This window comes from Polyodon spathula, chromosome 15 (assembly GCF_017654505.1).
Source record: "Polyodon spathula isolate WHYD16114869_AA chromosome 15, ASM1765450v1, whole genome shotgun sequence".
Taxonomy (NCBI): Eukaryota; Metazoa; Chordata; class Actinopteri; order Acipenseriformes; family Polyodontidae; genus Polyodon; species Polyodon spathula.
In genome coordinates this window covers 32,625,804-32,652,979 of record NC_054548.1, presented here as the reverse complement: position 1 = coordinate 32,652,979, position 27,176 = coordinate 32,625,804, and the positions used below count along the sequence as shown (strand labels likewise).

Below are 27,176 nucleotides of genomic sequence, written 5' to 3'. Positions count from 1 at the left end.
CGTGGGCTAAAATAAAAACTGCTTCAGCAAGTATATATTTAATTTGCTTTGTGTTATTGTGCAATATGTGTGCATATGATAATGGTATTATATTAATGCTTTGTTTTTATTTGTTTTGTATATTTGTTTATGATGTGCAGTACAAAATAAAATAAACAGTAATTGTAAGTGCCTATGTACATTGCAGCTAAGGCATGCACAGTTAGACAATAAAAAATGGGGAGCCAACTCTAGGATTGTGATATATCTGAATCCGCAGGATAGCGAGGGGCTATATAATGAGGGGTAGGTGTGTGTGTGTATATATATATATATATATATATATATATATACACACACACACACACACACATATATATATATATATATATATATATATATATATATATATATGTATGTGTGTGTGTGTGTGTATATATATATATATATATATATATAGTTCCTATAAAGTACTTGTGTCATTTGCATTAGTGTTTGGACACTATTTATGTCATACATAACATTAAAACAATGACAAAAAGTATAACTTTTTCATTTTGTTAATTTTACAACTTTATTAGATTTTAAATGATGTGCCAGATATCAGTTTTAACAGGCAAAACTACTGACAGGAAAGCATAAGAAAGATGGGATTACAAAAGGGTCAGAACAGGAGTGGAAAGCACTGTGGTGGATGGCTTTGTAGGAAAGTATCCCACATGCGGAATCTCTCTGACCATGAAAATCCTTGTACCGACATCAGTGTACATTTAACCTGCTTCCCTCCCATAGCCCTCCTTTGAGTTTTCATACGAGACTGTAAGCACATACAGTTTGAATTGATTTACTAATTCAAAAGTGTTTTCTACATCCAACTGTATTTTTGCTTGAACTTGCAGCTGTTGGTAAGTCTACATAAAATAGATCAGCTTTCCACTTATATGGAATTTAACCTGGAGAAGTGGAATCTCCCTTATAGGTCCAAACTAATTTTTTCCCAAAGATTCAACACATTTTGCCTGAAGTATTGCCTGGAACATTTAGGAGGAACAGGTTATAGGCAGGTTTCTTTCTTGCAGATTTCTCTCACCCTAAGCTTTAAACTCCTGCTAAGTCTCCATTGATTCTTTCAATAATACCTTAAAAAAAGAGAAAAATAAATCCTGATATGCACTGATATCTATGCAATGGCTCTCTGGTTTGGAGAGAAAGGAAGAAGAATCTGATTGCCAAAAAGTTTTAGTGGCGTTAGGTTCCACCTCGCAACCCTCCCACACCCCCGGTTTGCGCATTTTCCAGGATCTGCCTAAGAGGAAGTAGCAGAGGTGGGCTTCTCCTCACAGATGACAGGGATGTTGCGGTCTCTGTGGTTGTAGTCTGTGCCCATCTGAATTTTGGGCCCACAGAAGGTCAGAAGCCCATCGGAAGACAGCGAGCAGGTAATGACTGACTGGTCCACATTTGAGGGCAGGCGGTAGCGGCGATGGAACTCACGGGAAATATAGCCATGGTCATCCTATGTGGAAGGAAAAGGTAGCTGGGTTAATATCACCTACATGTACTTAATACATTCAATTATAAACGGAAAAGAACATTGGGCCATCAAGATGCAGGTCAGTCTGCCACAACTGATGGTTATTTAGCTGTCCCCAAGCAACATCTGCAGCTATTCAGAATTCGAGTCTAGTCCAGTGTGCATCATATAGAGTGTAGCTTTATAGTCCTGAACTGGCAACAGACAAATGTGCTGTTTTAGGAACCACACATTAACCTGTAACATGAGCAAGGTTAAGTCCATGAAATAGTATTTAGATCCATCAACTTTTTGATAAGTGTAGTGTATTCCATGTGGATAAAGGGAATTGGTAATACTATATTACAAACATCTGCTTACATCTCTGTACTTGGCCCATGATCTGTGATGTCTCGCCCTTCTTCTACTATTTCCTGTGATGTATATTACTGTTCCTTAAAGGAACCCTACACCTCCTTTTCTCAGATTACTTCATATCTCTATTATTTTTCTAAACAATACATCTTAACATTTCTACGTAAACATTCACTGCCTCAACAACCCTATATATCAGTGTTATCATCTTAACTTAATAAGCTCTTACATGCTCTAACTAACTGAACTGTACATTGCACACACAATGCATGGATACAAAATAGAAACCACTTAACATATTTACATAATTGTTTTCTTACTGTGGCTAGGGTAGACTACCCTGTAGAGGTGAGCCGATTCATCGTGTATCGATGCATCGCAATTGAATACAACACAATAAGAGACGCCTTTGTGTGTCGTGTATCAAGATACAAGCTTGAAATAAGTAGCTAATATGTCACATTTATTAAACTGTAAATCATGAAAGAAAAGGTATTGGTTGTCTGAACGTAAACTCCACTTGATCCTAGACATTTCCCAACAATGAGCCGACTAGACGCTTTCAGAATTTAAGCAGGATCAGAGGAAACAGTGGCAAGCTCTTCATTTTAGTTTAGGGTACAATCATTAATGAAAACTGATACAGACATGAAACAGATGACTTAACAATGACAAAAAGTTAAACATGTACGTGTTTCCTGTAAAGATATTCATTATTGATGACAAAACATAGCACTTTTACATTTCTTACAAATTTTATTTTACATGTGTTCACCTTTCAGTGCGCCCTTATAATGTTTTTATTTGGTTAAATGACACCGTGTAACAATTTTTTTTTTTTTCTATGCCTCAATAGTATAGAAAATGGCTATTATTCCCCACAAACTTTGCTTTTGTGACCAGGACAGTGATATTTTGAAATTTACCTATTTCCAATGAGAAAACGGGGGAATTTGTGTCTTTTCGTTCACATAAAATCAGAAAAAAACAACATATGAATCCAAATTAACATGTATTTATACTAAAGTAATACAAAAATGACTACAAAAGATTTAGAAGTGAGTAGTTTTTCTAAACTTCTGGCAAAGTGGCAAGGACCTTTTGAGATTACACACCGGATTGGGATGGTGGACTATGAGATCTGTCAGCCGGAGCAATGGAGGGAAAAGCACATTTAACATGTAAACCTCTTGAAGCCCTGGTTGCAACAGGAGGCTTGGTTTGTGGTGCAAGCAGATGATGTCACAGACCTGGGACCTGACCTTTCTGTGTTGGTGAAAGCAGGGTTGGTACAGATTGCAGATAATCTGACACCAACACAGAAATGTTAGATTTTGGCGCCGGTGGCGAAGTTTCCTGATGTGTTTTCTCAAGTCCCGGGGCACACTCAAGTAGCCCACCGTCACATTCAACTTGAGCTGGGGGCGCCATTTCGCCAGTGGCTATACTGCATACCGAACTGCAAAAGGCAGGTACTAAAGGCGGAGATTGATGAGATGCTCAGACTGTGTGTAATAGAAGAGTCCCAAAGTGATTGGAACAGTCTGATTGTTTTAGTGGATAAGCGGGACAGATCAACTTGATTTTGCATTGACCTTAGGCAAGTTAATAAAAAATCAAAGTTTGGCGCTTATCCTATACCCCGGGTAGATAAGTTACTGGATCGTCTAGGCACTGCTCATTTTATGACGACACTGGATTTAATGAAGGGGTACTGGCAGATACCCCTGACACCAGAATCCAGAGAGAGGACAACGTTTTTGACTCCCTTTGGGTTATATCAATTTATGACCATGCCATTTGGGTTGACCGGAACACCAGCCACTTTCCAGCGGCCCCATCAGCAGTACACCATGGCTTACATAGATGACATGGTTATCCACAGTGAGGATTGGCTGAGTCATTTGTGTAAGGTAACGATGGTATTGCAATCTTTGCGGGATGCTGGGCTCACTGCTAACCCAAAGAAATGTGCCATTATCGAATAGGGAGTGGCCAGATCAGACCGCTAGTTGCTAAGGTGAAAGCCTTGGCTGACTGGCTGGTCCCTACAACCAAAACCCAGGTGCGCTCTTTCTTGGGACTAGTGGGCTATTACAGGAAGTTCATCTCAAGCTTTGCCACACTCCCTGCTCCCTTGACAGACCTCACCTGGAAGGCTGCCCCAAATACGGTTCAGTGGACAGAGCCGTGCCAGTGAGGCTTTCTCGCTTTGAAGAGAAGGCTGTGTAGCAAGCCAGTGTTATGCAGTCCAGATTTCAGTAAGAGGTTCACCCTGCAGACGGATGCATCAGAGACAGGTCTCGGTGCAGTGTTGTCTCAGGAGTTGTGGGGAAGCAAACACTTGTCCTGTATATCAGCAGGAAGCTCCTTGCCCGCAAGAAAAATAATAGCACCATCGAGAAGGAGTGTCACGCAGTAAATGGGCAATCGAGTCACTCCGGTACTACCTCCTGGGGCAGCACTTCACCCTAGTTCCAGATCATGCCCCCTTGCATGGCTTCACTGGATGAAGGATAACAACGCCAGAATCACACAGTGGTACTTGGCCCTTCAGCCCTGTGCCTTCAGGGTAGTCCATTAGGCAGGGAAACTGCAAAATGCAGATTTTTTCTCTTGGGAAGACATGGTGGTGTAGCATTTTCGAATGGACCGGTGGTGCCATTCTGAGGGGGATATGTAACAGGGGTGGGGCCTGTGCTGACTCTCTGGTGCATGCAAGGTACTGCAGGATTGGGGCGGCATCCCCGTAAGATCCGCCTGTCAGTCATGACCATGATACAGAGAGGTGGGGAAGAGGATGTGTGGCCTTTGGGGATTGTTTGGCACAGAGACGCCGGCGGAGAAGGCTGGTGGTTGGAACAAATTACCAAAAGCAGGCAAGCATGTCTGAGGAAGACAGACAGCTTGAAATAAACCGGTTATTAAAATATATGATTATGTACCCAAGGGGACGTGTGTAGTGACAGGGGAACATTGGCCACCCCAGTTTATAGGGCACAGCGAAGCGTAGGATGGAGACCCAAGCTGACCGGCATAGTGACAGTGGGGGTACTGTGTAAGCAGCACTTTTGTTTTGTAGTTTTATTACTGTGTTTTATTTTCCCTTTTTCTTCCGCCTTTGGTTTTCATTATTCTTTTGAGCACCTATGAGTGAGGAAGCAATAGACTGTACCGTTACTGGTATTATGGTGGACCTGACTACCGTTGTTGGCACTCAGGCCAAAGACAACAGCTCCCTGTGGGCTGAAATAAAGCATTGCCAAAATATAAAAAGAGACCAATAAAACTGGGCACCTGTGCAATGTTTACAAATACACTTCTGTGTCCCATGTTAGTTAATACCCACACCCTTCCACAATGCCTTACACAGCACTTTGATTGTCAAAACTTTAAATGGAGCAGTCTCTTCAACAGATTGAACAGAATAGAAGAACAGAACAGGTCTTCATTGCACAATGTGATGCCAGCAACTCATCAACATCCTCTTGTTCCACCTCTAAGTGGAGTTTTCTACCCATATCTACATCACCTCAGCAACAGTTTCTGTAGAACCTTGGAAGTCAGAAACAAAATCAGGACAGAGTTTTCTCCACACACCATTCAAATTTGATTGTTTCACTTCATTCCAAGAGTCACCAATGTTTGTCACTGTATGATAGATGTTGAAGCCTTTCCAAAAATTTTTACGTCCCATCAGGAAAACTGTTTATCAACCACAGACTAATGGTTTGGTGAATGTTTTAATCAGACCCTAAAGCAGATGCTGAGACTATGATGAGTCAAAGGGGTTTCGGTCTGTGATTCAGCCTCCTGACAGTAGAAGGCATCAAACCAACTTGGGACTTCCCTTACCAAGATCTCGTGACCATGACGAAAGTTATCTTTATGAGGGGCGGCACCTTGGTGAGGGGCGGAACTACAAGTATGTAAATTCCAGAGTCAAGGAGTCAAGTGAATGATAAGGACACTTGTCAGTTGGGGATTGGTGTTCCACTGACTACAAAGGTAAGACGTTGCATACTAAAGGGAATGTACTACTGTGTTCGAGGTTGGTCAGAAGGAAAAATAGGAGGAGTGACAGATAGAGGGAGAGATGAAATTTGAGCAGCAGGGGTTTTTGAATTTGGGAGTGAAAATTTTATTAATATTTCTTTTGTCTTTTTTTGGTTTATGTCCGGGGACGCCGAGAAGACGATTAAGGACGTTTTTCACTACCTGTCTTTGTGATTATTACTCCAGCACCCCCTCCCTCACGTCGTTTTGTTTTCTTTGTTATTTGTTTTATTTTGTGTAGAGAAAATAACAATAAATCAATTTATTTCTTTACACACAAATTACTGTCTGGACATTCCATTAATACACTCTCACCTCACAGAGACATTTTGTAAACCAAAACAAAAGCATAGGGCATCACTTCTTCCCTATCTTCTTTTTGCAGTGACAAAGGTGCCACAGAGTTCGACAGGGTTCTCCCCCTTCAAGCTCTTGTAAGGCCGACAGCTTCATGGCATCCTCGATCAGTTGAGAGAGGTGTGGGAGGGGTTTGTCCAAAAATGTAGTGCAGCATGTGCTCCTACTAAGAGATCACCTGGATTTGGTCGGTCGTTTAGCCCAGGACAACCTCAAATCAGCTCAGCACCGGCAACAGCAGCATTACAATAAAAATGCACTAATTTGAACCCATCAACCAGCAGACAAGGTAATGATGCTGCTTCCTTCTCAGAATCAAAATTATTTGCTAAATGGCAGGGGCCATATGAAGTGATTCGGGCTACAGGAAAGGTACATGAAATTTATCATGTAAATTTATTAAAGGCCTGGCAAGCAAGGGAGGCCTTATTTATAGCCCCAGGCAATGTAGAGGATGATTTAGGCCCCTGTCCAGAGACCCATAGCATTAAATCATTTAGATGGGGGAACAACTGGTTCCAGATCAGCAAATGGTGCTGCGTAAGCTTACTGAGGAGTGCAGCAATGTTTTTTCTGACATGTCCGGCAGAACTAACTTGGTTGAATATGACATTATCTCTACACCAGGTGTCACAGTATGAGAGAGACCTTACTGGATCCCAGAAAGTTGACGAAGTGGTGTTCACAAATAGGTATAGGACATGCTCAAACTTGGGGTGATTGAGCCTTCCAGGAGCGAGTGGTGCAGTCCTATTGTCACCAGGTTTTATGCCCACATGAATATGCAGCAGCGTATATTGATGACGTGGTTATTTACAGCTCCACCTAGTGAGAGCATTTAGCTAGGGTTACAGCCGTCCTTCAGTCTCTAAGGGTAACCCGGCTGACAGCTAACTTGGGAAAATGTGTGTGCCAAAACAGAGACTCAATATTTAGGATTTTTTAATGGGTAACGGAAGGGTGAAATCCATTGTCATCAAAATCCAGGCTTTGGTAGACGCGGCGATCCCCAAAACCAAGACAGGTGAGATCACTGCTAGGATTATCCAGTTATTACCACTGATTTATCCATGAGTATGCCACAGTGCTTAACCCTTTACTCTACCTCACCAAATTTGATTAAATGGTCAGTGGAGTGTCAGGGAGGCATTTGATACTGTTAAATGAAGACCTGATATTGTATATCTGCAAAAAGATGCTCCCTCTGGACAGCAACTACTCTGTAGTCGAAAAGGAGTGTTTGGCCATTAAATGGGCTACTCACTCCTTACGATACTACCTGCTGGGACATTCATTTGATCTTGTCACAGACCACAACACTCAAGTGGCTAAGCACAATGAAGGATAGCAATGCCCGGGTATTTCTGTGGTATCAGGCATTGCAGCCCTTCATGTACCACATGGTACATTGTCTAGGGAGAGACCACCAAAATGCAGATTATTTTTCCCGGAAGGGGGAGTAATAGGAAATGTAGATTCAGCTGACTGTTCCTTCGGCTCCACTCTGAGCGGTGGGATATGTGATAGAAAGACAATGATTACTGGTGGTAAATCTCCCTCCCAACCTGTGAGGGTACTAAGTAATGGAAACAGATTACCCTGGACTGTTTGGCCTGATACTTTGTTCCTAGGGTTAAAAAGAAGTAGGTCATTTAGAAAAGAGGTGGAGCTTTGGTAGACTAACTCATTGAACCAGAAGATTGGAGCCGTGGCTGCAATCGTTTACCAAGGGATCATGAGTGATGGTATAAGTAGGGGTCAAAGCAGCGTAATCTGTTCCTTTGTTTCGGTTATGCAAATGAACCAAAAGGACCGGTATTTCTGTGTTTAAAAAGAATGTGAGTGTTTTGTTTGTTTTTGTCAGTCTGTGTATTGTCTTGTTTGTCTTGTGTATTAGACTAGATGGCTAAACACGATCTGGAGTTGTCACCCACGGCCAACACAAAACCCAGACAATAAAGCACTGATTCTTCACTAAAATAACATTGCAAATTCATGACCAGCAATACAGCACTCACTGGGAGAGGTGACCATGTTTGTGTTTGGGTATTTGCATTGGGATTATTGTTCTTGTGGGATACTTGTTTATTGTAAATGGGATTGCCACCCATCATCATCATTGTTTGTCTCTGTTTGTTCATCAGACCCTTGGATTAAAATAATCACCTGTACTTTGTTTGTCTGACGTTTGATTACTGCACTGCACCTGCACATACCACTTACCACTTTGCCACAGTTCTTAGAATCCAAAATATTTCCTTTTATCAGACATTGTTAAGGGCAAATAAAACAGGTACATGAATAAAAAAACAAATGCTAGACTGAGTCAGGGCGACCACAACAGGTACTGCAGTTCGAACACTGAGCTGCGCACATGATGCATGGCTCGTGTCTCGCTGTGTCGTAAATGCCTTATTGATATCGTAAAGTCGAAGCAGGGTAATAATGTAAAAGAGTTGTAAGTGCCATGTGTTGCAAGTCAAAGCATCACAGGTCGAGGACTGCCTGTATATATCGTATCGTGACCTTAGTGTATCAGCTCACATCTACTACCCTGCCACCAAGACTCAACCTAGGATTATTCTGCCCTATGTGGTTCATACCTTGCATGTTTATCCTTAAGCTATGCTGACTGTCTTTCAGCTTGATGGTGTCAATTTGTACACTATGTCCACAATGTCTGGAACCTGTGGTTACAATATCTCACAGCTCACTCCACACTTCCATATCCTCCATGTTACCTGGAGTAGAATCATGTGGGTTGATCCACTTCCACAAATCTGTACTCCCCATTTCTCTAGAGTTAAACAGTTCCCATTCCTGTCGACAACTAAATAAGGGCCAAATTCAAATGTAATTAGTAGTTTGTTGAATTTTTGTTGTTGAAGCAAACATGTCTAAACATTTGTTGCTTTGGCTTCCCTCCTGATGAAACCTGTTGACAAACTAATCAGATTCAGGCAACTTTGTTCTCAGATTCACATTGAACAATAATTCATCTGGGCTTTTCCCCATCACTGAATGTGGTATTTTTCTGTAAGCTAAAAGGAATACAAGCAATTCTCTAGACAAAGCCTTGTTCGGCCTCTCTATCTCCCCATTAGTTTGAGGCCAATATGGAGTAGCTCGCCAAAACAGGATCGCATTCGCTCTTAGAAAACATTTAAATTCAGCAGATACAAACTGTGGATCATTATTTGTAACATGTAGGTTGCTAATGATGGTCGAAGACTAAATATTTTTCAGAATTCCTACTTCAGTCCATCTGGAATAGTAGTCCATACTCAGTAGGAAATGTCTGCATGGCAGAAATAGATAGCTCCACTGCAACCACTTTTACAGTGCTTCTGGCATTTCAGAACTTATTGTCAATTCTGGCTTTGATGGTTGTCCAACTAGTTGACATGCGTAACAGGTTTTGGGAAGTTGATCAACTTCCTTATCAATATTAGGCGACCAAACCTTCTCCCTTAATCTGCATTTTATTTTTACGATTCATTGGTACCCCTTGTGTGTGAGCAACATAGTCTAATGTCACAACTTCAGAGGCATGACAATGCAAGTGCCTCTTAACACTATGTAGCCAGCATCACAGGTGTTCCACTCATCTGTCCGAATACATTTACACAATGCTGACAGTGCTGTGTCGGCAACTGGTGCTTTCACCTTTCGGCATGAATGCAACTGGCCCTGCATTCTTGGCAACAAAATAGATGTGATCCTCACCTAATTTGTTCAATGCAGGTGGGTTAAGTGTTAGCCTGGTTGGCTGCATTTTTTGGTCCTGGTTGGTATTTAACTTTGAATCTATACGGTTGTAATCATATATGGTTGTATACAGTTGTAATCATATTTCAGGGACTTTGGACTTCGGCAAGTAGACCATTTCCAGCGTCTTGTGATCGATGAGCATGACAAAGTATTTCCTGTATCAGAACACATGGAATTTCTCACCTGCCCACACTATGGCCAATGCTTCTTTGCTTCCTTTTGAGTAGTGTCATTCCACATCTGTTTGTGCTCGGCTGGCATAGTACACTGGCTTGAAAAATCCATCTTCTTGTTGTTAGCTTAAGTTTGCTCCTAGCCCCACAAATTCAGTTTCTGATATTGCAAAATTGCATTTCTCTGTGTTCAGTGTTAAACCTCACGCCACGTCACTTTTACTGTTAAGAGGGTAGATTCACGGCCCAGGCTGGCCACCAGCAGGAATTACACCCAGAGACAGAAAGCTGCAGTTTAAGCGCATGCACACATTTATCAACACTTTGAATGCCTAGTGGCTCTGTACCAGTGGTGCGAATTTGAAACAGAATGCTGTATCTTTAACCCTTTGAGTAGTGAGTTCTAAAATGCATTGTCTTGATTATTACGAGTACAGTGTACAAACAAGCTGAGAGCTATATGTTTGTATTTATGTAATGAATACTGACGAAATACAGACAAATCATTTTTACTGTAAATAAATAAAACAAATATATATTTTTATTTAGTCATAGAGAAAGGTTTTAACTAAACAGAGACCTGAGTAAATCATATCTGGGTAAACAGGTGGTGGGGGCGGAGGGAGTGACAGTGTATAATGCTTCAACGTATGATACTCCTTGAAGCATGGAGCAATGCACAGAGCTTGGCTCCGCCTCTTCGCTGTCACTTGATGTAGATGGTAAATATTCTTTTCTTATGTCTTCACTGACACACTCGCTGACATCTGACTCAGTGGAAGAATTGTATGTATTTGAATTTAAATCGGAATCTGAATTCAGTATTATTACTAATACTTCTTACTGAGCGATTTTCGCCGGTTTAAAAACACTGCTTACATTTTTTGTTTTCTAATTCTATATATTTTCTAATTCTAATGAATGCAACTAAAGTTATATTTAAACTCAAAACAAGGATTTTCATTCTCTGGGCTCTCTGGATTTGCGCCTTCTGGATTCGTTCTTGCTTGCTGGATTGGCTTTCTTCAAAACATCTCATCGCTCTCAACTCATCAAACTCCGAAGTTCTTCAACGAAGACGCAATGATGTAATCTTCAAAGCTATCCCAGAGAAGATAGGCTCCCTCCAGAAACGATGAAAGCTTTTGCTTACAGACTTCACGGAGATACTGCACTGTGCTGCTGCACAACTGACTTCCATAGAGAGGTGTTAACAAGACTTTATTTTAAACATCGCACCAACAGAATAAGTATCAAACTTATATTGTGTGTTTACAAATAACTGAACTGAAACCATGATATTGATATCATCACAATACGTAATGTGTGTCTATTCAACTAGATGCTGAACATTGTACATGCGTACTTAGTCACTTGGAAGCTGGCGCATGTATATTTAATGTGTGACTCAACCAAACAATGCAACTACTAAAGACTGCTTCACTAATGCAGAACTCTAAGAGCAGAGAGCACATCAAGGTTTCATTATGAACAGTTAACAATGCATTACTTTTCCTTGAATGTTTTATTTTGTTTCTTATTTACACATGTTTTTAACTATGAAGCCTAACCTTTATTCTTCTTCCTTTGATAACATGAATAAATGTAATAATACATTGGAGGTTTCTTTTTGTCTTATAATATTAATTGTTAATCTCTTTTCATCATGAATCTAGGGATAATTAAGCCAGAATAGTTAATTCTTATTGAGGTATTGTATTTATTATGGTTAATGATTACATTATGAGCTATAATGGGTATTTTCTTTAATGGTAATTGGGGAGGACACAGTTGTGACATAAATCCTAGATATACAACATAAATATGCATGACATCCAACAAACAAAGGATTTTGCTTCCTTTTTATACATGTCACCACTTCACAAAACTTAAGGGTTGTCAGGTTAATAGCAAATAACACTTGAGTATAAATATCCAGTTGTGCCATTCTAATAAACTGTCCTAATGCTTGATCCTAAAATGTTTTGTACATAAATATAGCATTTTTGGTCATTTTAAGTCAAAAATCAATGTAATCTTTTAAATACACGCTGAGACAATCCTATTCTTTAGTTCCTAAACAGAATATGATGTTAAAACATGGGGGAGGCAAGAATTTACGCCCCCTTCCCTCCTAAAACATTTTCATATCAATCTACTCTTCCTGTACTACTATATGTCTACATTAATAATGCCAGGCTATGGACGACTTACCTGTCTTTCTCCATGTTTTCCTTGGATCTCTACATAATCATCCACAATCTTCACACTGAGTTCCTCGGGTGAGAAATGTTTCACATCCAGGTAAATTGTGAACTTGTCCCTGTCAGATCGTACCTAAAAACAAGATTTGAGGCATTGCCTGAATTAAGTTTGTGTTTCACCTGCTTAGACACTGGAGAACTGATTGCCTTTTTATGTTTTTACATACTGTATATCTAGTTTCTACTTGACTTTCAGCTCCAGTTCAGCTTAAGGCTGATTAATTTAACCTTTACTGTCCCAGTTTGATATTTATTTCCACCAATTAACCCTAAATTAATGTTATCAAGTACAAAAGTTAGTATGAAAAAGTTTCTATAAATGAGATATCTGCATCTCAACTTAGTCCACAATACAGACACATTTGTTACAACTTATAAGCAAAAACATAATTCTATGAACACACTTAAATTAATTAAAGCATGTCATTTTTTTAAATACTGAATTTTTACCATCCGTTACTTAAAGCAGTATTTCGTGAGGCGGACAGACTCTGACTCTGACTCTCCTCTTGTTCGATGTGGAAATGGAACAGGTTTAGCCATTTATTTCTATTTTAGTTTTAGCATTATGGCTGGCAGTGATTTGGGGATGCTGTTTGTGTATTGATTTTTTTTTTTCAGACAGAAAGTTCCAAGCAGTAGTTACATCATATGTAATAAACTATAACATTCATATTATGGACAAATATTTTTTTTAAAAAAATCTCGCTATAGAGTACAGAGCATCATAAATCAAAGCTGTGTTTATTGTATTTTGCCAGTATTGCATGTACAGTTGTAATTTATCTATTAGAATACAGTGAATTAGCAGTACAGGTATGACCAAAAGCTTTGCATCTTTAAATCATTTTGCTTCACAGAGTCAAATTAAGCCTGCTGAATAATGCTACAATAACATATTGAATTAAATACTGCTTTGTATTATTTAATGAAAAACTGACAACAATTAAAAAAAGTGGCATTTTGAAATCCAACATGAACTACTGTAATGTACTACTATTATGGCTTCCGGTAGACTTTTGTAATATTGTTCTGTAATTTATTTGATTATATGATGTTAAATAAAACACCTAAATTATGTTAATCTATTTTTTTTTTTAATTATGTCTCAATCCCCCCAAAAATGTAGGTGATACAAAACTTTGTCCAGAGCTGTATCTGCAGGGCTCCTCCATGTTTCACGTGTGGAACTGCTCCTCGACTGAACGGTTACGCCAAATCAGTCTGTTCGGTCTCACAAAATTGTACCTTTAGTATCACATCTCCTAGCAGAACAATCACATGACCTGAACACGACCTACTGCCAGAGCGCTCGTTCTGCGCCCTGCCTCCCGCTGGGATTTGGGAGTGTGTGTTTTCATTGACTGTCTGCCAGTACTACCTTGCTATGTTTTCTTTTTCTAATCCCAGTAGATTAGACTGTACCTGTACGTTATTTTTTTTTTATTATTATTATTTATTGCATTTATATAGTGCTTTTTATACAAACGTATCGCAAAAGTTCTGTAGAGTACATACCACAAAAAAGAACAAATCACAACAAATTTGTATAGCATGTCACACTGCCACATTCAGTCCATTTAAATACAAACTTAAACAGTATACACATAATACAAAAGCAGCAATTTTAAACTTACATTAAAACCCACTAAGAGAGTGTGGCAAAGTGGCTAGTGGAGGGGAACAAGTATAGCGGTGATGCGATGCAGGAGTGACAGGCAGACAACAGTTTCCAGTGAAAAGGTGCTTTTATTTATAATCCAGGTCTGGTGACCGTTAAATAATAAATCCCCGGCTATACACAACAATGTGTAAAGCACGGGGATAGCAATAGTAGGGCACAGTCCCGAACAAAACGAACACACGGTCACCAGTCCTGGGTGAGTGCAGACGTGCTTGTGGTGGGTGAAGACACTGTATTTTGTGACGGTTCCGTGCAGTGGTGATCCGGATTGTGCTGACCCTGGTCGACAGCTCCGGATAGGTGAGTTAACTGTCTGGTGGTGCAAAACGCAGACAATTACAAAACAAACACACACAACACGTAATTCCTCTTTACAACGAGAGCTCCTCTCTCGATCCTTCTCTCTCCAAGCGTTAACCCAAACGAAGGAGAAGACCAGCGTTACCCTGGCCCCTATATGTAATCCCGCATGATATCGAGATAAACGGTTGTAGCTGCCTTATTACTTGCAGCTGCCTCTCGTTTACCTCTCAAATCAATACGGTCTTACAACAGAGTCGCACTTCCCTCCAGGCTGACCCACTTCCCTGACCCGGAAACGAACTGTCAGGCCAGCCCTTCCAGATACTTCTCCTCTCGTTCTTTAGCGCCCTCACAGGTTGGGAGGAAGATTCATCACCAGAACTCATCTTTCCGTCACAGAGAGACATTTTATAAAAGTGCGTTTTTAGTCTTGACTTGAAAACTGTAATGGTCCCAGCTTCCCTGATAAACAAAGGCAGAGCATTCCATAATTTAGGAGCTCTACAAGAAAAAGCCCTCCCTCCTCTGCTGCTTTTGTTGACACTAGGAATAACCAGGATCCCCTGATCTCAGAGTGTGGTTTGGAAGATACTGAGTCAGTAACTTTTTCAAATAACTAGGTGCTAATCCATTCAGGGCCTTGCAAGTTAACAGGAAAATGAAGCCTGAACAGGAACAGAAGATGAAATGGTAGTAGTGATCCACATCGGTACAAACAACATTGGAAGAGACAGACCAAAATCCCTGCAAAACAAATTCAGAGAGCTAGGAAGGAAATTAAAAGACAAGACCAAAACTGTGGTATTTTCTGGGATACTGCCAGCACCTTGCAAAGGACCATACGGACAGCTGGAAATAATTAATCTAAAAGCATGGCTGAAGACGTGGTGCACACAGGAAGGCTTCACCTATCTTGATCATTGGACCACATTCTACAACGAGAACTATCTGTATAGACGGGACAGACTGCACATTAATAAAAAGGGGACCAATCTACTTGGAGAAAAGATCCTCGAGCAGGTTCAGAAGCATTTAAACTAGAAAAGAAAGGGAGAGAAATCAACAAAAAAACAGAAGGGAGACCGCATCAAAACAAGGACAAGAACTCAGGTAAGACAACCATTAAATGTATTTATCAAAATGCTAGAAGTATCAGAAATAAAATTTTAGAACTTGAAGCTACTGCACTAACAAGTAACTATGATGTGATAGGTGTTACAGAAATCTGATTGTCTGAGAGTGATCGGGACAAATACAATATTTGTAGGTATACACTGTATAGAAAAGACAGGCAGGACAGAAGAGGTGGGGGGGTACTGCTGTACATGAGAAACAGTCTTATAGCCCAGGTGTTAAACCTGGACAAAGAAAATAAAGCCGAATCAATATGGGTCAGAATAACGGACAAAAATTCAAAGGGCATAATAATAGGAGCATGCTATAGACCGCCAGATTCAGACGGTGAGCACAATAATCTGTTATACAATGACATTAGAAATGCATGTAGCAAAGGAGAAGCCATACTAATGGGGGATTTCAACTTCCCACATATAAAATGGAAAAACCCGATGGGTAGCAAGACGGACGAAATTGAAATGGTGGAAATGACAAATGACTGCTTCCTAACATAATTTGGCAAGGCACTGATTAGAGGAGAGGCATGCCTTGATTTAATCTTTTCAAATAACAAAGAACTCAAATAACGAATAACTAGCAAACTCAGACTACGACATGGTCTCATTTGAAGTGGTTTTTAAAACCCCAGAAGTAATGATTAAAGCTAAGGCTTACAATTTTAGAAAAGCAAACTATGAAGGTATGAAACAAAGACTAACAGAAGTAGATTAGAGTAAAATAGAGAAAACATCCACAAAAAGGATGGCTGTTCTTCACAAATGTAATACTAGAGGCACAAAACAATTACATCCCTAAAGTAGAGAAATCTAAATGTAAAACTAAATTGTCAAAATGATTTAATAGATCTGTGGAAGGGTGGTGGGTAATTCACTGACACAGGAGACAGACAGATGGACTTGGCAACACCGCACAGGTGTCCAGTTTTATTTTGGGGTGCTCTTTTTCTTTTAGCCCGCAGAGGGCGCTGTTGGTCCATGGTCTGCTTACCAACGATGGTAAACAGAACCACAGGAATACCAAACGATGGTACACAACACCGACGCACTTGCAGGTGCTTCGAAACAATAATTCAAAACAGAAGGCACAAAGAAACAGGGAAAATAAAACAGTAACAAAACTACAAAGAAAAGGTGCTGCACTTGACAGCTATATCCTGGTCATCGCTATCCATGCGACCTGGATCACCGACCTACACTGCCGGCTAACTAGCCTGCTTAGTTATTTTTTTCCGGGGTCTGCCCAAGGGTTCCCCGCCCTCACTGTCTCGCTGTGAAATGTTTTGTTTCCTTTTCTCTCCCGACTGGTTCTCGGTCCCGGACCAGCGCTTCCGCACTCTTGGCACGTCTACAAGGGCAGACCTGAGGAAACAGCAGAGCGTTAACTTATAGGGCTAACAATCTCCCCAAGACTCGCCTCTCAGCCATTCAGAGAGGGGGAAAGTCCACACACCCACTTTCCCACCTCCCCGTGTCACTGCTATGACTCACAGGCGGTTGTTGGACGACTGCCGCCCTCTTCCTGCAGCACTGTGAACACGCCAGCAGAGTCAGCACAGATCTCCCCCTGCTACAAGATCAACTAAAAAAAATATTCAGCGAAAAAAGGCACTTTACAGGCCGTTTAAAAGAGACCAAAAACAAAGTACACAGAAAGACTACACAGAACTGCAAACGCAAGTCAAAAAGGAAGTTAGAAAGGCCAAGAGAGAAATAGAAATGAACATTGCTAAGGGGACTAAAACCAATTCCAAAATGTTTTTCCAATATTACAGCAGCAAGAAAACATTCAAAGAGGAGATTAAATGTCTAAGAGATACAAATGGCAAAATCATAGATGAAGAAAAAAAAACTTTGCCCCACATGTCATCCAGTTCCTATCCAGTTTTAAATAACTCTAGCATAACCAAGACAGAAGTGTTAAAGGGACTAGAAGCTCTTAAAAACAAATCCCCTGGGCTGGATGAGGTCCTCCCAATAGTACTCAAAGAAATGAAAGAAGTTATTTACAAACCGCTAACCAACATCATGCAACAGTTTCTTGACACAGGGGTTGTACCGACAGACTGGAAAATTGCAAACGTAATACCGATCCACAAAAAGGGAAACAAAACTGAAATAGGTAACTACAGACCAAAAAGCGTGACTTCTATTATATGCAAACTTATGGAAAATATAATAAGATACAAAATGGAAAATTACCTATATGGTAACAGTATCCTGGGAGACAGACAACATGGTTTTAGGAAAGGGAGATAGTGTCTAACTAACCTGCTCGATTTTTTTGTGGATGCAACATCAATAATGGATAATTGCAAAGCATATGACACGGTTTGTTTAGATTTCCAGAAAGCTTTTGACAAAGTCCCGCATAAAAGATTAATTCTCAAACTGAACACAGTAGGGATTCAAGGAAATACATGTACATGGATTAAGGAGTGGTTAACATGTAGAAAACAGAAAGTACTGATTAGAGGAGAAACCTCAGAATGGAGTGAGGTAACCAGTGGAGTACCACAGTATTAGGTCCTCTGCTATTCCTAATCTACATTAATGATTTAGATTCTGGTATAGTAAGCAAACTTGTTAAATTTGCAGACGACACAAAAGTAGGAGGAGTGGCAAACACTGTTGCAGCAGCAAAGGTCATTCAAAATGATCTAGACAAGATTCAGAACTGGGCAGACACATGGCAAATGACATTTAATACAGTAAAGGTACTGCACGGAGGAAATAAAAATGTGCGTTATACTATCATATGGGAGATACTGAAATTAAAGGACGCTATGAAAAAGACCTATAAAAAGACTAAGCTATAAAAAAGGCTAACAAGATGCTCGGATACATTGTGAAAAGTGTTGAATTTAAATCAAGGGAAGTAATGTTAAAACTGTACAATGCATTAGTAAGACCTCATCTTGAATATTGTGTTCAGTTCTGGTCACCTCGCCACAAAAAGGATATTGCTGTTCTAGAAAGAGTGCAAAGAAGAGCGACCAGAATTATTCCGGGTTTAAAAGGCATGTCATATGCAGACAGGCTAGAAGAATCTATTCTGTCTTGAACAAAGAAGACTACGCGACGACCTAATTCAAGCATTCAAAATTCTAAAAGGTATTGACAATGTCGACCCAAGTGACTTTTTCTACTTTTTCTACCAGGGGTCACAAATGGAGATTAGACAAAGGGGCATACAGAACAGAAAATAGGAGGCACTTTTTTACACAGAGAATCGTGAGGGTCTGGAATCAACTCCCCAGTAATGTTGTTGAAGCTGACACCCTGGGATCCTTCAAGAAGCTGCTTGATGAGATTCTGGGATCAATAAGCTTCTAACAACCAAACGAGCAAGATGGGCCGAATGGTCTCCTCTCATTTGTAAACTTTCTTATGTTCTCATGTTCTTATGTTCTAAAATCTTAAAATCTGTTCTGTGCTGCACAGGGAGCCACTGTAAAGAGGCCAAAATAGGATAATATGTTAATTTTTTCTGGTTTTAGTTAGCATTCTAGCAGCTGTATTCTGAAAAAGCTACAAGCAGGATACCACATTTTTTGGGAAAGCAGAAAAAAGTGTATTACAATAATCAATTCTAGATTAAACAAAGGCTCTCTGCATCAAATATGGAAATAATTGGTCTAAGTTTGGTTATATTTCTCCAATGGTAAAAAGATACTTCAGTAACTTCCCTAATACAGTCTCAAATGAGAGATCAGGATCAAAGATGACCTCCTAAACTCTTCATTTCTAGTTTTTATAAGTTTTTATGAGAGACTGCAAGGGTGGAGCTCATGTAATCCCACATTTCCTTTTAGTTGGTTCTGTGTTCCCACTAGCATAACCTCAGTTTTATCTGAATTCAACATTAGAAAATTCTGTGACATCCAATGCTTGATGTCTGTAAGGCAAGTAGCTAATAACATCCAGGCAGAAGAAATTCCTGGCTTTAGGGACAAATATAGCTGGGTATCATCAGCATAGCAATGGAAGTTCACTCCATGTCTGCAGATAATGTCATCCAATGGTAGCATATGTAATGAAACTTCTGATAATGCCGATTTTAGCTCCCCAATATGGACAAACTGTAACCTATCAGAAATATAAGAGTTGATCCAGGATAGGACTAGGCCAGACAGTCCTACTGTGCTTTCAAGATGATTCAGTAGGATGGAAAGTTCTACAGTATCAAAGGCAGCACTTAGATCTGGAAAAATTAAACTGATGGAAAGCCAGAGTCAGAGCTTATCAGCAGATCATTCACAACTCTGACAAGGGCCATCTCAATGCTAAGTGCAGCATGAAAACAAGACTAAAACTTCTTGAATATATACTTAAAAGTTAAATATTTTTGTAATTGAATTGCAACAACTCTTTCCAACAACAGTAGCAAGTCCACCTCCCCGCCCAGTACAGCAAGCTTTCTGGAATAAAGAATAGTTAAGTGAAGAAGCCTCAATCATTGAAGCATTGTCATTTAGTCCAAACCATATTTCACTTAGAGAGAGAATATCAATGTTGTAATCCTGAATAAAATCACTAATTAAATAAACATAGGTGTAAACTGATTCAATCAAGAGCATGTGATTGAGCACGGATAATAGGAATTGGACAAAGGTACTGTAGCAGACGCCTCTTTGTTTACTCAGCGGGTATGGCAGGATACTTTATTCCCCCCCCCCCCCCAAGTTCCTAGTTTAAATACCTTGCTAGGTGGTGTTCAATATTATCAGCTAGCCTGCTTGCCCCTGACCTATTTAGCTTCAGTCCGTCATTCCTATAATGTCTATTTATTTTTCAAAAGCGATCCCAGTTGTTTATAAATCCCAGACCTTCTTGCACACACAAACCAGCCAGCCAAGTATTTAAGGCCCTAATTCTACCGAATACTTCATCCCCACCACCAACAACAGGTAGAAGACCTGAGAGAATAATTCTGCACCCTAACCTTTACAGCTGTCTTGTTAATGATTTAAAAGTCTTTCAGAATCTCGGATTTTCTATTCCTGTCATTTGTACCAGCATATACAATGAGCACAGACTCTTTTTTGTGATTTAATAATCTGTGCACTCTTGATTCAATATCCTTTGCTTTTACTCCATGAAAGCAAGTAACAACCCTGTTTACGGGATCTTTATGGCATTTCTATGTTTTTCGTCTACTCAAGTTTGTCCGACAGACAAAAGATATTCTTAGAGCCCTGTGTTATTTTTCACAACTGTAAAATGTTGTTTTATTACAGATACACATTAAAAACAAAGCAATAATATATATATATATATATATATATATATATATATATATATATATATATATATATATATATATATATATATATATATATATATATATATATATATATATATATATATATATATATATATATATATATATATATACACACACACACATACACAGTGCCTATAGAAAGTCTACACCCCTTTTCAAATTTTTCACCTTTCGTTGCCTTATAGCCTTTCAGAAATTTCAAGTGAAAAATATTCTAGAAATTTATAGAAGATTTATTAAAAATAAAAACTGAAATAGCACCGCCCTTGTGATAGCAATCTTAATAATGTCCACCCCCCCTTGTAATAGCAATCCTAAATTAGCTCAGGTGTAATCAATCGCCTTCAAAATAAAACACCAAGTTAAGTGGCCTCCACCTGTGTTAAATTGCAGTGATTCGCATGATTTCAGGACAAATTCAGCAGTTCCTGTAGGTTCCCTCTGCTGGGTGGTTGCATTTCAAAGCAAACTCAACCATGAGCACCAAGGTACTTTCAAAAGAACTTCGGAACAAAATTGTTGAAAGGCACAGATCAGGGGATGGGTACAACTTGAAGATTGCTGTCCATCAATGCTCCCCAAGGAACTTGACAGCGCTTGAACAGTTTTGTAAAGAAGAATCGTCAAATATTGCCAAATTTAGGTGTGCAAAGTTGGTAGAGACCTATCCGAACAGATTCACAGCTGTAATTGCTGCCAAAGGGGTGTAATTGCTGCCTCACCAGAGCGGTGGAGACTAATCCAATTATGATCTTTCAGTTTCGTATTTAATATATATTTTTTTCTCAATAAAAACTTTTTTCCCCTTAACAGTGTGGAGTATGGTGTGTAGCTAAGTGGAAAAAAAATCCTCATTTAAATGCATGAAACTCTGAGGCACTAACACAACAAAATGTGAAAAAAGTTCAAGGGGGTGTAGACTTTCTATAGGCACTGTATGTGTGTGTGTGTGTGTGTGTGTGTGTGTGTGTGTGTGTGTGTGTATATATACACAGTTTTAGCTACATACATTTTTTATTAAACATTATAATTTTTTTTTTTTAATATTGACACAGACCTCGCACAGAAAAATAATTTCGTTACCTAATAACGGTAGCGTACAGTCCCCTACTCTCTTTAGTTAACTGCCTATTTACAGTAAATGCCCTCTATAAAAATACAATAAGATATAATAAAAACATATATTTACACTGCCACTATTGTGGGGCTGTCGTAGTAATTGCGCATACAGCAGTCTACGTATTAACAAAACGGAACAATAGGATTTGTATTTCATCCCATTGCACTGAAGCAGTATACAACAAACAAGGGGTTTCAATATTTAAACACCAAGTAAAACAGATACTTTCATTCATATCCATTCAAAACCAAAACAGAATTTGCTCCAGCTTGAAATAAAAGAAAGAATTAGCATACTAATGCAAAATATGGCACAAGCAAACAAGACATATTTTCCCCAAGAACAATAAATGCTTAGACAGTATCTTTCAACTCCCATTCCAGCTGAGAGCTGCAGAATCTGCACATCATTATTTTGTCTGTCAGCTGCATACATCCCCTCATGTTCAAATTCTTTGCAGTGTTGTTTAATTGTGATGTGCTGTTTTGGCATTTTAGAAACAAAATTCTCTTCTCTTCCATCACAACTTGAATTCCCAAACTACTCACTCCTAATTATACATCTGCGCAAGTTGAAGTCAGAGCTTCTGTTTCCGTTCAGACCGTGTCTATGGTAACTAGAGATGGCAGAAAGGGACCAGAAGGTTCAAATCCGTGTCGGACCTATCAAAGCAAAGGGTTTTGAAGCAAAGGTCAAAGTCTCATCTGAACCTAAATTCCCACGTCATCACGCTTTTTGCTTGTCCTATCCCATATGCATAACATCGCACCAGTGATAGGATGACGATACCTGTTCGTTTGGATGACGATGAAAACCACTGTTGAAACAATCTTGCGTCTCCGTCTGGTGTTTAATGACAGCTATATTACCGTCTGAACCAACGTACACCCAAAAACAAGTATTAAGGCATTGCTGTGTCACCCTGAAATATATATATATATATATATATATATATATATATATATATATATATATATATATATATATATATAAATATAATAAAAGATGTAAAACAGCGTAAATGTAATTGGAAAGTTATGTGTTGTGTTTTAAATAGTTTGACAATAGGCGACATTCATTAAAACTTTCTCGAATTTATATGCAGCAGTATCACATGTTTATAGATTGTTATACTTGGGAGACATGGGATGGCAATTTGCGATCAAAGCAACAGGTATATCAATTGTATTGTAATGCAATAAAAAAATAAACACATTTTCTCACTGATTCGTCCATATTTCATTGTTAAATTATGATCTTTAACAATGGTTTTTTTTCTCATATTATCATATCCATATACCCTATCAATGTGCATGTGTGTGTGAAACAATGAAATACCTACAGCGAGGATGGAGAGTCCTTGTTTACCCACTGGAGGTGGGTTGTCGAGGATTTGTGGCACACTCTTCAACCTGGTTCCTCAGAGATGTCAGGTTCAGTGGCCAAGAGTTGCGTTGCACAGTGAAGAACTTATCTGAAGCAGTAGAAAGGAGCAGCAACTGGCTGTGGTTGAGATGGAAAGATTCTGGATGGGGATCTCAAGCACAATAGAAAGAAAGCAACGCTGATGTATGGGTAAGTAAGCTCGGCTGAGCTGAGTGGGGGATGGAGGGGGGTGATGCTGGGACGCCAGAATCACTGTTGAGCCCTCTTGAGGTGTCGTGGGCTAGTCGACGAAACACAGAGGACGGAAGGTGCCCACTTAAAGACCCCAGAGATGTACCCTAGTCAATCCAGACGATTGTCATGCTGATGCGTTGGGGAGACCGCACGGGGTTGATCCCCAGAGCCAGCATCGCAATTGTTGTGTGTGTTGATGCGTTGGGCAGGCAAAATAAACTGATCCCTGGAGCCAGCATCACACTTCAGCAATCAACACCAGACAGAAGGATATCTACATCATCAGGTGGAAAGCAACGCAAATGGATGGAGATGCAGATGAATCACATTAGTTTACTGTAAAGCTACGTCTTAGATAGTTTTTGAAAAGGGTTTGAAAGGGATATCGAATACAAGTGACTGTAGAAATTGATTGCCAGGACAGCACACACTACCACACGCAGTATCTGCTTTGGCGTTAACAAGTTATAAAAATTATTTAACCAGCTACCTTCACTGAGCAATCATGATAAGTGACATTTCCTGTCAAAGAAGGGCACAACCTTTCTCTTCGTCGCTATTGTTGCTAGCTTGTCCTATTGGCTGCTGGCAGCATTCGTCAAGAAATTGTCCCATAGCCCCTCACACACTTCACGAACTGCTTTGTCAGGGACTAAAGTTTTCTGACATGTTAGAAATTTGTCGGGACGTCATAAGAGCATCAGGAGATCGCAGAAGCCATTAACAGGGCATCGTAGACCCTCTCCCACTTATCGAACATTTTGTCCCCGACAACCTCATTTTGCCCCAGATTTTAAGAAATTAGTCGCCATCTCCTCATCTTGTCGACGATCAGCAAAAATCGTGCAGTATAAACCCGGCATTAAAGTATCTTCGGACCAGAAAAGCAATGACACTTGAATCATTATCAGTGCCAGCGTATTACCGCGGTTCCTTTCAGCTTTGATGAAGCAAACAAAATGAAGTTGCCTTCGTGAAATATTGCTGACACCTGTGATTGGTTCTCCCTAGCTGAAATGAAACACAAGATTCACGGAAAACCTAGAAGTTGCTAGCGCTTTGCTTGGTTTCTGATTTGCTTGTATGAATTACCACACTCCCACCCGCCGCCAGATGTCACTGTTGAGCACGAACCCCCAATTTCTTTGAATCAGTGCACCAATTTTGAAACAATTGCTTCAAGTAGCTTATTGCTTCGAAAATTTTTCACTATTGGTAACGACTGAGCCTCGACAACTACGATTGCAAGTATTTATTTAACGTATTTTCTACGTAAACCTCACAATTTAAAAATGTCACTATGTTTGTATTATAATGATTTTTCATGTTATTTCTTTTTATATTTGTATGTCATTTTATTTAGTTTTAAATGTTACTGTGATCAGGTGAGCTTGACAGGTGCGTGTGGGTGATGATGTCACGGACCAGGAAAAAGTACAAAACAATAACAAAAAATAACACAGGGTTGAATGTGTTATTAAATAAACAAAAGTAAACATTCAAACAAAAGACTTCACACAAGAAAAGGGCACGTTGACCAAACAAAAGAGATTTAAATAACAATACTCTCCTCACAACTCTCTCTGTCCGACCAAGGATTTCTCCTCGCTGTTATAGTTTGTGGCTGGAGCCAAATTAACCAATAATTAACAATTACATAATTAAGGCTCCATCCACATTCTCCCGTTTTGGCAGGGAGGGATTTAACCCCCTCCCTGCCGATCCAAACAAAGTGGTATCAACCAGTGGACGGGTTTCGTCTGCTCGCATATAAACAAACATAATATATAACAATAACAACAATAATACAATAAATACATACATAATTCAACAAATAAATAAAATACACACAAGGGGTGGGCACCCCATCACAGTTACATTTTGTGTTATTTCGTATTTGCGAAAAACAAGGGGCTCTAGGTATTCTGAACTAAGTTCATTCAGAGCAGGGCTTCTCAAACTCGATCCTGGGGACCCCCTGTGTCTGCTGGTTTTAATTCCAACTGAGCTCTCAATTAATTAACTAGACCCTTAATTGAACGGATCATTTCCTTAAATTAGACCTTTTTACTTGTTTTCATCTCGAACAGTTGCATATTTCAAATTCGGTATAACATTTCATAAGTAACTTGAAATCTGCAACTGTCCAAGAGCTGAAAACAAGTAAAAATGTCTAATTAAGCAAATGATCAGTTCAATTCAGAGCCTAGTTCAGTAACTGAGAGTTCGGTTGGAATGAAAACCAGCAGCCACAGGGAGTCCCCAGGACCGAGTTTGAGAAGCCCTGATTTAGAGTCTTGTAGGATGGCAAGAAGAATTTATAGGTCACATGTATTTTTTCCAGTCGTTTTTTCAGTATAGTCAATGTGTGGCTACCAAAATTGAAAACTACAAAGGGAAAATTGAAAAGGGGAGGGAAAAAAAGGCATTTCATTATGATGCCCCCAGATTGTGGAACTCATTGCCCTTTTCTATTAGATATGCTGCTTCGGTCAATATTTTTTTATTGAAGATTAAAGACTTGCTGCTTTTATAGTTTAGCCTTTTTAACCTGACTTACATATATTATTGTTTTTTATCTAGTTTATTTGCTTATTTTTGTATGTTTTTATCATTCTAATTAAGTTTTCTTCAGTTGTTTTATTTATATTATGTATTGATATGATTTTTTATTATTATTACTATATATTGTTATTTTGTAATTTTTAATATGTCTTGACATTGTATGCTTTCTGTTTTTAACCAACATGCAAAGCACTTTGATATACTGTGCTAATAAAGGCACAATATCAATACAATGCATTTAAACTGGATTGGAATTACTAATTGCAGTACTAACCAGGGCATTTTTTTTTTAGATCATGCTTCCAATGGTATGTTTTAGAGCATACATACAAACAGCAAACCATTCAGCCCTTCAATACTAATCAGGTCCCAAGCAGCTAACTGACCCAGAACTTTATGTTGTTGAATCCCAGTGATCCTATGATTCAATAACAACAATGTGACTTGTTAATCTATAATTCTGTACCCTTACCTGACAACCAAATTCAGTTTTCAACACTTCCCACAGTATGTAAAACAGTCTTTGCTGCAGATTTCCACTCCAACTCCTCTAAAAGAATTAGAGCTGGTATCATTGAGGAATGGTCTCAACGAATCACTGCTGCACGTCTGTTATTGGAGGTACTACACCCTGCTGATACTGTTTTGGCAGGGGTTTCTAATTCTAACTATTATATAATAAACACATAAATACGTCAATACATACCAAATAAATAAATAGTTTACCTCAGAGGTTCCAGAGTTGGTCGATTCTAGGTAATTGCGAGCGAGGGACTGTCTGTAGTAAGGGCTGATGGTCGAGGTGGTGAAAGGAAAAAGGTTGTAGTCAAAGAGGCCCTCACCAAAAAACTGATCAAAGAGTCGGCTTGGATAGAAGGATCCAAGTGCTCTTCTGAACCGGGGGTGCTGGATGGCAATGTCCATGGTAGTTGCTGGTGGCTGCTGCTGTTTACAATGCAATCGTAGTAGGAAGGGA

General features: G+C 39.4%; 1 protein-coding gene across 1 annotated transcript; it reads right to left on the bottom strand.

Moving 5' to 3' along the window:
• Positions 1-546: 546 nt before the first annotated feature.
• LOC121328118 (alpha-crystallin A chain-like) lies at positions 547-27,176 on the bottom strand. Its single transcript, XM_041272617.1, has 3 exons — positions 26,927-27,176; positions 12,439-12,561; positions 547-1,495 (listed from the first exon to the last, which is right to left on the bottom strand). The coding sequence occupies exons 1-3, from the start codon at positions 27,122-27,124 to the stop codon at positions 1,286-1,288; spliced, it is 531 nt and encodes a 176-aa protein (XP_041128551.1). The 5' UTR covers positions 27,125-27,176; the 3' UTR covers positions 547-1,285.